The sequence below is a fragment of the Mauremys mutica genome, chromosome 8, assembly GCF_020497125.1.
Source record: "Mauremys mutica isolate MM-2020 ecotype Southern chromosome 8, ASM2049712v1, whole genome shotgun sequence".
Taxonomy (NCBI): Eukaryota; Metazoa; Chordata; order Testudines; family Geoemydidae; genus Mauremys; species Mauremys mutica.
The window spans coordinates 27930633-27945558 of record NC_059079.1 but is presented as its reverse complement, the minus strand read 5'-3'; the positions used below and the strand labels follow the sequence as shown (position 1 = coordinate 27945558).

Here is a 14926-nt window from a genome sequence, read left to right as displayed (position 1 = left end):
TTCATTTAAAATTAAGTTAAAATGCAGAGCCCCACGGACTGGTGGCCAGGACCCAGGCAATGTGAGTGCCACAGAAAAAAAGCTCGCATGCTGCCTTTGCCACGTGTGCCATAGTTTGTCTATCCCTGATCTAATCTGACATCATGTATAGCATAGGCTCTAGAACGTCCCCAAAATAATTCCTAGATCATATTTTTTAGAAAAACAGGCAATCTTGATTTAAAATGTCAGTGATGAAGAATCCACCATGACTATTGGTAAGCATGTGTATAATTGGCCAGCGCACACAGGTTACCACAGTCACTTTCCTTGAATTTGTGCTTCTTTCTTCAGTCTTTCACCTCCTAGATGATAGAGACCATGTAGGCATGGACTTTTCATGGTCTGTCTTTCATTCAGTATAGGAGTATCTTCAAAAGGCTGAGGTCCTGAGATTTCCTCCCTTTTGATATGGGTCCTTGAGAAACTCTACATACTAACACAGGGTTGCTAAACAAAATAAATGAAGACAGTCTGTTTTGAAAGGATATTTTATGTAGTTAAAGAAACAAACAATTCTCAAGTTATTGTGGCAGATTTAATTTGAAAAGATGCCTGAAGTGATGGAGCCAAATTCAGCCATGGTATAACTGAATGCAACTTCATTGACTTCCTTGATATCACAGTACATGTTTACACCCATGATTAATGGGTCTCAGAGGGAAGTTTAAATGGCGAGGACTGTAAAGTTGCAGTTTATTGTATATGAAAGGATATGTTATGCTTACAGCTTGTAAAAGCACATTGTTCCCTATAGTAAAAAATGTTTACGGCAGCAATAAGTCCAATAAAGCACATAGCACACATTTGGTGCTATATAAAAATGCGTCATGCATCAGGGCATTTGATTTTCAGCAGATAGTACCAGATAGTACTTTGAAGATTAGACTGATAGAAGATAAGAAGCTGTTAGCGGGTGTTGATGCTGCTGGGAAAAAGTTGCATGGCTTCTGCTAACTCACTGAGCAAGTGGCTTTTATAAAGGAGGACGGTGTGGCTCTCTGAAGGGGGAGAGGAAATTTAGGCTGAGCAGTCTTGAATTAAGAACACTAGGAGAGGCCAAGCCTAGAGACAGAGTTTGAGATTAACCTTGTTATTTTCCTGTTAATTTCTTTAATAATGTCAAACCCCAACAAAGGGACTCAACAGTGTGTGTATATTTTGTTTTAGAGGAACTTGGAAAAGACACTTCCTCACAAAAACATAATTAAATGACTAGCAAATATTGTCTAAGAAGGCTCTTCATAAACAGCAGTAGACAGCACTTTTGAAAAAACTATCTTTCATACTGTACAACTATAGCCTGAGGTACACTTTCTCTGTCGAAGTTAGAGGTGTATAGAGCCTTATAGTGGCCCTTAGCTACAGCCTAGATTGAGGGTGGCATGGAGCTATACCAACACATTGGTAGCACCTCAGGAAGGCAAAATGCAGCCTGAAGTTCCCAGGAACACATGAGTCCATGCCTGCAACTACATCCTTCAGACACCATGGTCCAGTGACTAGGGCATGAGACTGAAAGGAAAGAAAAGAAAAATATGTTATGATTTCTCACTCTGCTACTGTCTTCTTTGTGGTCATGACCAAATCACTTAAGCTCTTTGTATTTCATTTTTTCCTATATGTAAAATGAAGGTGATACACACTGTACAAAAAGCACTTTGAGGCCTATGGAAAAGTGTATGGATGATACGTGTGGAATACAACAATGATGATCATCATTATTCAGGGAGTAGATCATGTATGGAATGATGGACCTGGGCTCTGTCATGTATGGCAGGAAGCATGGAACAGGGGTTGGACCATAAGAAGTAATCAGCCTATTCTCTGAAGTATAGTATAAGCTTTGATTGACCTTATCGTTACAGTACTATGTTATTTATAGTCACAAAAAGAACCCAGTCCTACTTGGAGCACAGAAAAAAATAGAAGCATTAAAAGTTTGTGAAACAGCTTAACCACTCCTGATCTTTACTTCGTGGTTCTGCTTACATTTCTTCAGGCATAGAATTCACAACATGACGCTTACAGCATAAAAGGTATTCCTTATGGAATGTTTTATTTACAGTAGTAATTATGTACACACAGCTGTTATCGCAAAAAGAAAATTGGTTTACAATTTATAAAAACAAACAATCGTATTTTCCACTTCCACACAAACACCTGGGCATTTAATACCCTGTTTTGGTTTGTTAGTAAGTAGAGTTTCATTTCAAATATCCAGTGTTCTAAACGCAGTCCACATTAGAAGTGATGCAAAATAATGAGGGCTGTATCCAAGTTAAAAAAAAAAAGTTGTTGAATTTTGGTCCTTGCTGTATTTCACATCCCAACTGAAGACCAAGAAGAGCTCAAATATTTCATTAATTAAACCTCCGCTTTGTATTGTTTTAATTGATCACAGTTTCTCTGATGGCTGAAAGCAACTGTAGGGATTCATCTTGCTTTTCTAAGGAGGATTTTTTTGTGGCTAGAGCACAGGCATTTTTCTCCCACACTCCCTTAATGATGTTGGACAAGTTATTTAATCTCTCTGAGCTTCATTTTCACCATCTATAAAATACCTACCTCACAGTGGTATTGTGAGGTTTTAATTCATTAATGTCTGTGAAGCGTTTTGTTATCTTTGGATGGAAGTTACTGTATGAGTATGTTTGGTTATATTAGCAATAAGTACAACATTAAGACTATGTCTACACTATCGTGGTAAGTTGACCTACACTATTCAACTCCAGCTACGTGAATAACATAGCTGGAGTTGATGTACCTTAGGTCAAGTTACCGTGGGGTCTCCACCGTGGGCAGTAAATGGGAGAAACTCTCCTGTTGACTTACCTTACTCTTCTCATCAGGGGTAGAGTACAGGGGTCGACTGGAGAGCGATCTGCTGTCAATTTGGTGGGTCTTCACTAGACCCGCTAAATTGACCACCCATGGATCGATCTCAGAGTCGATCCTGGCTGTAGTGTAGACAGAGCCTAAGTCTATCTTCAGCTACTGAACTAGAGAAGGTTTTAAAAGAAACTGCCTGATCTGAAGCAGAACATGTAAGCATTGTTACCATAGACTTAAAATAACTTTAGAATTGTCTCACCTGCTTTGAATATGGATACATTAAACATTTTTATTAATAAAAGTATGATGTTCCCAAATCAAAGCAATGGATTTCACTGAAGTTAGAGCAGACCATATTTTTAATGCTTGAATTAAGAAAAGTTTTATTGTTAACATACAACTGCCTATTTGATAAATCTTCTGCAAAGTTCGCTACAAAATATTGAGGACCTCATATCATCTGCATTGGCATCTCAATTCCTATTTAATTAAATGAGGGATGGAAGGAGCTCAGCACCTCAAAAGTGGTGCTTACCTTGAAGGAATGGTCCTTAATACTTATTATGATGTGGGTGCATGACTGGTTGGAATACTGTTCTCAGACAGCAGTTAGTGGTTCATAGTTAAGCTGGAAGGGCATATCAAGTGAGGTCCTGCACGGATTGGTTCTTGGTCCGATTCTGTTCAATAAATGATTTAGATAATGGCAAAAAGGGCACACTTACAAAGTTTGCAGATGATACCAAGCTGGGAGGCGTTGCAAGTGCTTTGGAGGATAGAATTAATATTAAAAATGATCTGGACAAACTGGAAAAGTGGTCTGAAGTAAATAGGATGAAATTCAATAATGACAAATGCAAAGTACTCCACTTAGGCCGGAACAATCAATTGCACACATACAAAATGGAAAATGACTGCCTAGAAAGGATAGAACAAGAAGCAATGGGCTTAAATTGCAGCAAGGGCAGTTTAGGTTGGGCATTAGGAATAAATTGCCCAGGGAGGTTGTGGAATCTCAGTCATTGTCAGTTTTAAGAGCAGTTTAGACAAACACGTGTGAGGGATGGTCTAGATAATACTTAGTCCTGCTTTGAGTGCGGGGGACTGGACTAGAAGACCTCTCAATGTCCCTTTCAGTCCTATGATTCTGTATTTTATTAATTGTGAATATGCCTTACCTCCCTCTTCCAGCAGCTGAAGAGACATTTTGGAATGAAGATTTCTCACCCCTCTACATTCTATATATTTCTCTTTAAAGAAAAATCTAAACAGTAAATTTCTACTTCTTAAAAATGTAAATCGTTTTATGTAGGAAGACAACAGCAAGATTGATTAGGTTAGGGAAGTAGCAGAAGTTCCACTGCTTGAGAAACTGAAAACTATATTGTATAATGCATCAGTAAATATACTGTAAGAACCAATCCTGAACAGATAGGAAATGCATTGGATGACCAAATACATCTTTTCCGTTCTGAAATTCTTTAAAAATATTGAAAATGCAAAATTGTATGAAAATATTGAAAGAAAACATTCAATTATAATAAAAATTTGCTCATTTTTACTCTCAATGGATATAGAAAGTTAGCAACAGATTCAGATTGGAGGCTTTCTTTAGAAATTTTTGGTAAAGGAAAAGGTTTGTATAGAATTAATTTTTGCCATTTTATAGAAAGCCAGTATGTGATGCACAAAGAAAAAGCATTACATTTTTTCTCATGCTTTTAATCATGTGGGTTTTTTTGTTTGTTTGTTTTTCAAAGCAGATGCAGAACACAAGGAGCGATGCCAGACAAATTAGCTTGATTCCTTCAGATTTTTATATGACAAGTTTGTAAGATTTTCTACATTGCTCTCTCATTCTTTAAGGTGAAGAAGATTCTGCTATCAAGAAAACTTGCTTGTTATGCAAAATAAGGTATTTGATCTTAAATACTGTTTCTTTATGGGATTTTGGAGTAAGCTGTTGTGTAGTATGCTGTTACAGAGACAGGATTCCTTTTTATGTCACTGTTCACAGACATGAATAAGACGTTGGAATGTAAAATGTTTGTTCCATAAAACTTGCCTTCCTATGCATCTGTGGGCCAGATCTCCAGCTAGCATAAATCAGCATAGCTCTATTATACCAGCTGAGGATCTGTCCCTTTGTTCCAGGATATTCACAATATCTTCATCATTATAAAAATGTAAAACCTTACTTATAGTTGTTTAACATACAACAATTTTTGAACTAAGATTTGTAAATTTGAGTTGTATTTTTAAATGCCTAAATAAAACCAATAATGTGGGATAGAATTCACAACGTAATGCATCAAAAGCCTTTAACCAGTTACTTATACACATTCTTTTTATTGCATTTTTGATTCTGGTACAGAGTACAGATAAAACTGAAATCTCAAATACACATCAAAACAATTTCACACACATCTTCCAATGTACTAACACTAGTGATACTCTCATCTGCTGTGCCTGATAAATAAAGTGCAACTAGAATTTCCCTTCCCAGTGAGCAGCTAATGTTAGTGCACATCAGTACAAGAACAACTGAATAGGAATTTTTAAAAATGCTGTGTTGTATCCAACTTTTTCATATAAAGATTTTGATGTTCAGTTACAGATGTAAGTCAAATCAATTCTGCAAGTATAAAGCTAACTTATTTATGTCAAACATATTTGGTGAAATCCAGGAAAGAACTAAATAGAACATGTGCATATGATATCAAGAAATGATTACCTTTCCATATAGAATATGGAAGTTTCCCATCCAAGTCTGACATACCTTGAAAGGGGTACTTGTGGCACCTTAGAGACTAACAAATTTATTTGAGCATACGCTTTCATGCATCCGATGAAATGGGCTGTAGCCCACGAAAGCTTATGCTCAAATAAATTTGTTAGTCTCTAAGGTGCCACAAGTACTCCTGTTCTTTTTGCGGATACAGACTAACACGGCTGCTACACTGAAACTTGACAGGGGGTGGATCACTTGGTGATTACCTGTTCTGTTCATTCCCTCCAGGGAACCTGGCATTGGCCATTGGAAGAAGACAGGATACTGGGCTAGATGGACCTTTGGTCTAACCCGGTATTGCTGTTCTTATGTACCTTGTCAAGCCTGAGAAATGTTGTTGCTTTTGTTGTATGAACAATCAAGGTGGTAATGAAATCTACTTGGTTATAAGAGTTTATTAACTCTGCATGTTACAGTACTTCATTTGTGGTGGATATTTAGAACTGTGTAAAGTATCAGAGGGGTAGCCGTGTTAGTCTGGATCTGTAAAAGCAGCAAAGAGTCCTGTGGCACCTTATAGACTAACAGACGTTTTGGAGCATGAGCTTTCGTGGGTGAATACCCAATTTGTCGGATGCGGGTATTCACCCACGAAAGCTCATGCTCCAAAACATCTGTTAGTCTATAAGGTGCCACAGGACTCTTTGCTGCTTTTATAGAACTGTGTAGTGACTTTCCTAAATACACTATTTCCAGGGTTTTATATCTATGAAAACAGAAATCTTACAGGCTGAAACCTTGGTATGGATTGAGTTGAAACCTGATTGAAACTGACAGATGTGAGATGACCTGTCAATTAACATAACTGTAAGCATAAATTAATCACAAACCTCCACCTAAGACAAAAGTGATGTGATCCCACCAGGAGTTTTGAACTGTGTGGTTAGAGGCGCTTGAACTAAGTATTGTTGGGGGGTGGGGGGAGAGAGAAAGTAAAAGACAGAACTAGAAAGTGACAGAAAACCTGAAGAAATCCAAACAAAAGGCTGTAACTAGGGTGTCGCCCTGGAAGAAGGCAGAGAGAGCTTTTGGGTCTGGGCTAGCTAAAAAGGGGGGTGGGGGAGAGAAAGTAAAAGACAGAACTAGAAAGTGACAGGAACTACTCTGTCGGCTTTTGGTTCCTCCTGTGTTCACAGAAGTAGGATTTGTACATATCTAGTAAATAAACAAAATACTAGTCTCCATCATCAATTTCTACTCCCATTCATAGTCCTGAACACTGACTAGCTACTCAAGTCAAAAGGTGACAACAATAATTTTCTTAAATAATTAGAAATTAGGAATTTTACTGTGAGGGTTCTTCTTGTTTGAAGTCGACTCTCCCATATACTACTATGGCCTCAATTAGGCGATCTCAGACTTATACCTGTTCCTAGCTCAGCCCTGCCTGAGCCCATTCCAGTCCTGTCCCAGTCTTGCTTCAGCCTAGACCCTGTCCAGCACCCAGTCTCACTCCAGCATTGCATTCTCCTGACCCTTGTACTAACTTCCACCCTGCAGTCAAGGGGCAGCTCTTTGCACTAAATTTCCAATCTACCTATCTTGCATATTCTTGTATGGCTGCATTCTTATGGCAGCTCAGCATCTCATAAATATTAATAAATTTGTCACAACACTCATACATTTTAGAGATGAAGTTGTCACTGTTGCAGGGCTAGGCGCAACTTTTCCCTTTTCTTGGTCTGCCTCAGAGTGTACTCTCAGGTCTCATGCCTTTATCTCTTCTGGAGTGGAATTCCACAATTCTCCCACTCTTAGACCATGCCCTGGGCTATGGTACCTGGTGTATTCAATGTTTACCCAGCATATCGAACTGGGCTTGGCACCTGCAATTCTTCCTGTCGGCAGTCTGCAACCAGCGGTGTTTTGTCGTGACCAGAGAGCCTTCTTAGTCCTGGTCTACACTACGAGTTTAGGTCAAATTTAGCAGCGTTAGATTGATTTAACCCTGCACCTGTTCACACGACGAAGCCATTTTTGTCAACTTAAAGGGCTCTTAAAATTGATTTCTGTACTCCTCCCCAATGAGGGGATTAGCGCTGAAATCATTGAATTTGGGGTAGCGTTGACGCATTTTGACAGTATTGGCCTCCAGGAGCTATCCCAGAGTGCTCCATTGTGACCGCTCTGGACAGCACTTTGAACTCAGATGCACTAGCCAGGTACACAGGTAAAGCCCCGGGAACTTTTGAATTTCATTTCCTGTTTGGCCAGCGTGGCGAACTCATCAGCACAGGTGACCATGCAGTAACCCCCGAATGTTTCTACGCTCCCCCTATCATCTCCGTCCCTGAGGTTATCATACATTAGAAGGCAAAAAAACCTGCATTCGAGATTACATGTTTTCCAAGCTCATGCAGTCCTCCTGCACTGATAGGGCATAATGCATGGAGGCATTCAGTGGCAGAGGCCAGGAAAGAATTGCTGTGTTTGCTTAACAGCAAAAGTATCATGCCTCGCTAGCAATCCTGCCCAAGCCAGGTTGCTATGTCACATGAACTCTGCGCTGTGTCAGCCTTGGGTGGGGGCATAACGGCTTTGTGAGCAGGAAGGCCATAGATATAGACATTGCATTAGGTAGCTTCTGTAGCTAGAGAAAACATTCCTGTGCATTCGGCAAAGTCTGTGGCAAAAAAAGAAAAGCCCCATAGTGTAGTGGTTACCATGTTCACCTAACACACAAAAGCCCCTTAGTGTAGTGGTGATCACGTTCACCTAACATGTGAAATGTCCCTGGGTGGCAACAGGTCACTGTTCCTTTTTCTGATTCCCCCCTGCATTTTTAGTCTTAGATCAGACTGTGCTGTGAAATTTTACTTTGAATTATATCAATTATGAGCTAAATAATATGGAAGCTCTAAGTTATAGTCCTGGGTTCCTTACCCTTTCAGCTGCTCTGATAAATTAATGTTTTTGTTAGGGGCAGGGGGGAAATTTTCATGAAGCCTTCTATAGGGACTAAATGCTATCTAGGACTCTGAAATAATCTTAACGTGGCCCACAGAGTGCAATCCTTCGTTCTGGATTTGTCATTCCACAAGTTGAACTGCTCGTTACTACTGTCCAGGCTTCATGAGCCATGGGAGCAAGGGGAAGGCTGGGGTAGGTGCGACTGCGCGGTAATGCCAGCTGGGAGAGCAGCCTGAGGCAGAAGCCTCCCGCTCACATGATATTCCAGGCAGGACTGAATCTCCATGAGATGAAACTTAAAGAAGAGAATGACCTGGAGTCACTCCCATTCGGTGCTCTAAGAGGAGGATAGCCCTGTCTGTCCAGGCACCCCTGATCGACCTCACTGAGGTCTGCCAGCTGAGCGGACGGAGCCCCAGACTGGCAGTGGGCTCAGCCCACTGACTGCCTGGGGTTCTGATCATCCAGGCAGGCAGCGGACTGAGTGGGTCCGACGGACGGGACCCTGGAAAAAAGGCATGAAACGATTGTCTGCTGTTGCTTTCACAGAAGGAGGGAGGGGGTGCCTGACAACATGTACCCCAAACCACCCGCGACAACGTTTTTGCCCCATCAGGCATTGGGAGCTTAACCCAGAATTCCAATGGGCAGCGGTGACTCTGGGAACTGTGGGATAACTACCCACATAGCACCGCTCTGTGAGTCGATGCTAGCTGCGGTAGCGAGGACGCACTCTGCCGACTTAATGCGCTTAGTGTGGACATACGCAATAGACTGTATAAAATCAACTTCTAGAAAATTGACTTAATTTTGTAGTGTAGACATACCCTAATTAGAACCAAAGTATTGTTTACTTTAACGGTAGGAACAAGGTATTGAGGGGAAAAGGATTTTAAAACAAAGTCTACATGCACGTCTAGCTTACCTGCACCCTCACCAGCACGTGCGTCCCCCCAGAGCTCCCTGTACCCCTGGTGAGAGCACCACTGACCTAAAGGCAGATCAGAGCCTTAGGGGAAGGTTTCCGCCCCCGCTCAGTTTTGCTTTGCTTTGCGCTGGGGACCGGGGGAAGAGCAGTGATGGGGGGAGCAGCGTCAGGGATCCGCAGGGAGCGGCCGGGGGGTCAGCAGCGCTAGTATCCGAGGGGTGCGGCGCGGGGCTCCGGAGCCGGGTGCCGCTAGCCGGTGTGGCGGGATCCCGCGGCGGCCCCGCAGGGCAGGGCGCCCCCTCGCTGCCCAGCCGCTGGCTCTGACGGGGCGAGGCCGGGCGGGGTGAGCGCTGGACGAGCCCCGGCCCCGCTGTCCTGCGGCCCGTCGCGCCCCGGTTGCTAGGTCCTCCGCGTCCGAGGGCGGAGCAGCCGCGGGGCCGCCGCTACCCGGGCTGGCAGGGGGAGGTGAGACACGTCCCGGCCGCGGGGCCCGCGCCGCAGCCCCCGCTCGCCCGCCCTTCGGGAGCCACCGCCGGCTGCCTCGCGCGCCCGCCGGCCCCGCGCGCCCGTCTCCGCCTCCCTCGGCCGGGCCGGCAGCTCGCTCCCCCCTGCCGCCCGCGAATGGTTTGCTCCGGCAGCCCAGCTCTCCCCGCCCGCCGCCGCCGCCTCCCGCCGTGGCAGGCTCCGGAGCAGGTGCTGCCGGCCGGGGAGGGACCCAGACACCGGCACAGAGCAGGCGGGCGGGTGCAGCGCAGCGACCCTGCAGAGCGGAGAGCCCCGGAGTGGGGCGGGCCCCTCAGCCTCCAGGTACAGGCAAGAAAGCCGGTGAATGCCGGGCCCTTCCCACTGCCCTTCCTTCACCCCCCTGGCACAGCGCGGGGCGGCTGGAGCAGCCCGGTGGGTTTGTTCTACCCACAGACCCCCAAACCTTCCCCTCCTCCCAGCTCCCCCGTGCTAGCAAAGGGGCCGGGGCGCGAAGCCTCTGCTGCGGGGAGATGGGCGTCAAAGGGAGCCGCCAGCTGAGGAACAGCTGGTGATAGTGATTCAGCATCATTCCCTGCGAGCCACTGGGAGGAGGAGGTGGAGGTCGGTCCCGGGGAGGAAGGACACTGGAAGGGGCCCTTTCAGTTACCCAGAATAGAAAGAACTCAGCGTCACCCTTTCTTCTTTCATGCTTATATGTGATGCACAGGTAGGGTCTTCTCCCCATAGAGGTGTAATGTTAGCCTTTGGTGCTGCTGGGGGGTGGAGGAGAAGGGAGAGGGAGCCTCTGCCTATACTGTATCTTCCTTTCTCTCTCCCTCTGCTGTTATTTGGCCGTATTAAGTGTTGGAGTACAATTTATGTAAAAAATACTCCAAAGAAGGCCCCCTTCCAGTAAACCTTTCTCTCACAAATAATGACTTACATGATAATATGATTGATCTCATTGGCACAGGTAATGGTTTCAGGATTGGGCCCCAAATGGGATGCAGCATATGCTTCCGGTCAGTTTAGACTGTTATGAAGAGCTTCATAAGTGCAACTGATTTAATAATTTATGTTAGAACATCTAAGGATTGTCATTTCATCTGAAGAATGATGAGCAAGCACATCTTTTTGTCTGTGAGCATATTGTATTTTTAACAAATCAGCTGGCTTTCAGAATAAATTTTACTCATTACTGATGTGTGTGTGGGAGGAAATCCATTTAAAAATAGCTTATGTAAGTTATATTAGAGTGCCCAACTAGGTCTCTGCAGAGAAGGGTGAGGTTACGGTGGGGTCATTTCTTGGCAGTAGCATTTAGTGAATGCTCAAATTTAGAACAAATGAAATCCATGGACATGAAAGAGAATTTCTTTTGCAGCTTCCTGCTGGTAAATCAACATCTGTCATCGGTAAAGCTTCTTTTTGTAATTCATATGGTCTTAAACTGCACATCAGTTTAAGCAATATACCTGATAACCTAAATACAAATATTTGATGCCTGAGTTCAAATATATATTGTTAGATTCCACCAAACTAATGTGAGACTTTTGTGTGTGTATCTTTGATATGTATTTGTACAGTAAAAACCTAATTTGGGCACTGTTGTTCCTTATAACAAAACTACTGTTTAATACTGTATTTCTTGCCCACCCAAAGCTATTCTTGATTTTATGTATCTGGACATCTCTACTAATATTAATTATGAACAAAGCAGCACTGTCAGGAGATCAGAAATTCCTTCTCAAGGGAAGGGGGGAAAAACATGGATTCTAGAGAATATATCAAAATGTGCAGAATGACTATACAAGATGCTTTATCAAGGGTAAAGGTTTCCTACAGGAATAGAATAGACTCAAAATAGCACTTCATAGGACAAAGACAGAAGGCTGTTTTTCTACCAGGGTCTCTGCCACATTGCAAACAAGGGCATTGTCAGCAACTTCATGTTTGTTATAGCAGCAGCTGAAAGAATTATTTGCAGAGGTAGGACACTTTAGACAATGATGCACTATTAAAAATATGGCAGAGCAGAGAAATAAAATTGTTTTCAGAAAATAATATACGATATTCCAGATGCTTCTGAAAAGAAGTGTATTCTTACCTGTAACTATGGATTCTCACACTGCTAGCGCAATGGGGTCCTGGTTCAGGATTAGGGCTCCTGAGCGGTAAAGTAACACAAATAATAAGGACATCACTAGTCTAGAAGATGCTACTGGGTCCAATCTGCTACCAGTGTGGACAGAGGCAGCAGCTTTTGGAGCCCATGCTCAACTAGTAGGCAGGAAGCGGTTGACTCCCAGCATCTTCCAAAGCCAGTAATGTTAGAATTGGAAACACAGAATAATCTCTGGCCATGTCTGAAGCCAAGAAAGATGAACAAGTCACAAATGATGGGATAATAAATCATCTTGTAATCTGTTATATATAAATGTTTTTTCTAAGATCTTTATATTTGCTAGTAGTAAAATACATAGTGAATATTAAGGATGAGATGTGGATGCTTAATGCCTACTACTGAACACAGTGCTTACAACCAGTAGTTATTGTTGCCAGGATTAAGTCACAATTTCTCTTTAAATGTGAATCTTTGATTTAATCTATACTGTAAAATAGGATACACAAAGGGCTTTGGATCAGGCTCTTAAAAAGGAATGAATGAATAAATTCCTGATTGAAAAAATAGCAAAGTATTCATTTTCTTGTGGGTTGCCTTAAAGAAGACCAGAGTTGGTACAATCATTGATTAATAATAAGGCATTCTTGTTCCTATAGTCACTGATAAGATGAAGGTCTCTATTATGGACGGATAAGGTAGTATACGTTTTTAGTTTTTTTTGAAGTGCATTGCTACAAAGGCAGAGATAAGGTAGTTAGGGTATCATATCCATGTATGTCCATCCTTTCAGATGTCTGGGTTTCTTGTAAGTCCAACCTTAACTTTGAATTTCCTTGCTTTTTAATGGAGTGGTTTTACAAATTGTCACATTATTATAAGGAGATTTAGACTTGTATATGAATGCTCTGCCTTAACTTCACCTTAACGTTTTTTTGTCTGGAAGTCCCTTAGTTTTTTTAATAGTCCTAAAATGGGAGTAGGGAAAGCAGGTACTGAGGTACAGAGGTTCATTTTCCTTCTTCTTGCTGACTTCCTGAAATCTGTAGGAGTGGGTCTCCCACTCCTGATAATCTTGGGAACTGTACAGGAGAAGGGATCCCTTTTTGAGCACCTTATTAGGTCTCCAGGGTGGGGAAGAGACTTGAGAAAGCAAAGCGTATGTGGTAGGGCATGGCTCCTCCCACTCCTGTGCACCTCCTGAGGCCCACATGAGGGGAGCCCATTTCTGAAAATGTTAGGAAAGTTCACAACACCTGTACAAGTGCATCCAATCTGTCAAAACTTAAGAGGCTGATCAGGGTCTTCCCAACCACAATGTTTGGCGGCTTGTGAGCTCCATGTTAATTTTGACTCTTAGCAAGCTGGCTTGGGGGCAGCATAGAAGGAACCTTTCAAAATCCAAACTGAAGGCATTGGGAGGCTAATGGGATCCCCATAAGCATTATGCGGCTCTTTGGGGTCCCCTAACTCTCCCTCCCTTCAAAGCTTAAGAGGTCTGTTATGGGGATGCTCTCCAACCTTTTCTCTGCAGACACTAGCAGGGCCCGTTCAAGCTTGTTGGACGCAATGAGCTATTTTAATATTAGTACTTGTATAATATTAATATTAATGTTACATATTAATCAGTTTTATAATTTAATGTAATCAACTAATCTTTGGTTTTGTTCACCGAATCTCAACCAGATGAGTCCAGTAAAGTAGGTTTATCTTTCTCCTTTCCATGTTTTTGCTATAAAGTTGGCAAAACTAAATAAATAAATCATCAGTGGCTATTAGCCAAGATGTATAGTGATGGAACCCCATTTTCTGGGAGTCCCTAAGCCTCTGGCTGCCAGATGCTGGAACTGGACAGCCGGGGATGGATCACTTGATATTTGCCCAGTTCTGTTCACTCCCTTTGAAGCATCTGGAATTTGTTACTGTTGGATGACAGGATACCTGGCTAGATGGACCGTTTGTCTGACCCAGTATGACCGTTCTTATGTTAATTAGTGATAAAATCAGAAAACAGAGACCCTTTTGTTTAATTCACTTTCAGTTAGGTAAAAAAATTCTACTTGATCCCAAATGTAACTTACTCATTTTGAATCTGATTTTTTTTCTTTTTAAAAAATGGGTCTTGGAGGGCAGGGGACAGTATGTGGCAAAATGTGCTTAAAATAGGGACTCAATTGCAACTTTAGCTATGGCCTTATTTACATTAACGACATTGATTACAATTCTCTGCGCTCCTTAATGTAAACATTCTGCAGTAGCATAATGTGATCTTACATCAGTATTACTATCAATTACTACTCTAATTACAAATCATTCAAAAATCATGAGTCAGCCCACCATTAAAAAGGAAGATTAAAAAAATAAATTTTTGGTTCTTTATATTTTGCTTTATGTTTTTTGAGCCTTTAGGGTTCACATTTTCCAGCTTTTCTCTCTAACCATGAGAGTGAGAAACTTTTCTTTTCTCTTAACTTAATAAAAGGAGGGGTGGAGGAAAGGAGCGGTGGGGGAGAGGAAAAAGTGAAACAGAGATTCTCACATAATAATATGGTTCCAACAGTTGGGACTTGAAGCATCAAATATTGAGACCCAGGTTAAAATCATGAGTTGGCAACACTGTTCAGTGCATCTTAATTCAGAAGCATATTATTACACCTTACTGTTTGTGACCCATTCATCTCTCAGTTATGCTTCAGACCTGTCCACACCTTAATGTGTGTTTCAAACAATACTGGTTTTGGAAGATGCTAGGATTGAACCACTTCCTGCCTACAAACAGACCATGGGGTCAAAATTCTTCAGGCTGCTATCTCGTTCTGCAATGTGTGCAGACCAG

The 14926-nt window shown here is 42.3% G+C and overlaps 1 protein-coding gene across 5 annotated transcripts in view; it reads left to right on the top strand.

Annotated features, from left to right (window-relative positions):
• Positions 1-14926, top strand: part of TTLL7 (tubulin tyrosine ligase like 7) — a 122253-nt gene that overhangs the window by 7205 nt on the left and 100122 nt on the right. For all 5 annotated transcript variants that reach the window (XM_045026213.1, XM_045026211.1, XM_045026212.1 and 2 more), the window contains exon 2: positions 4638-4789. In XM_045026213.1, the coding sequence (XP_044882148.1) occupies positions 4778-4789 (12 nt within the window). In that variant the 5' untranslated portion in view covers positions 4638-4777. The remainder of the gene's footprint in view (positions 1-4637; positions 4790-14926) is intronic.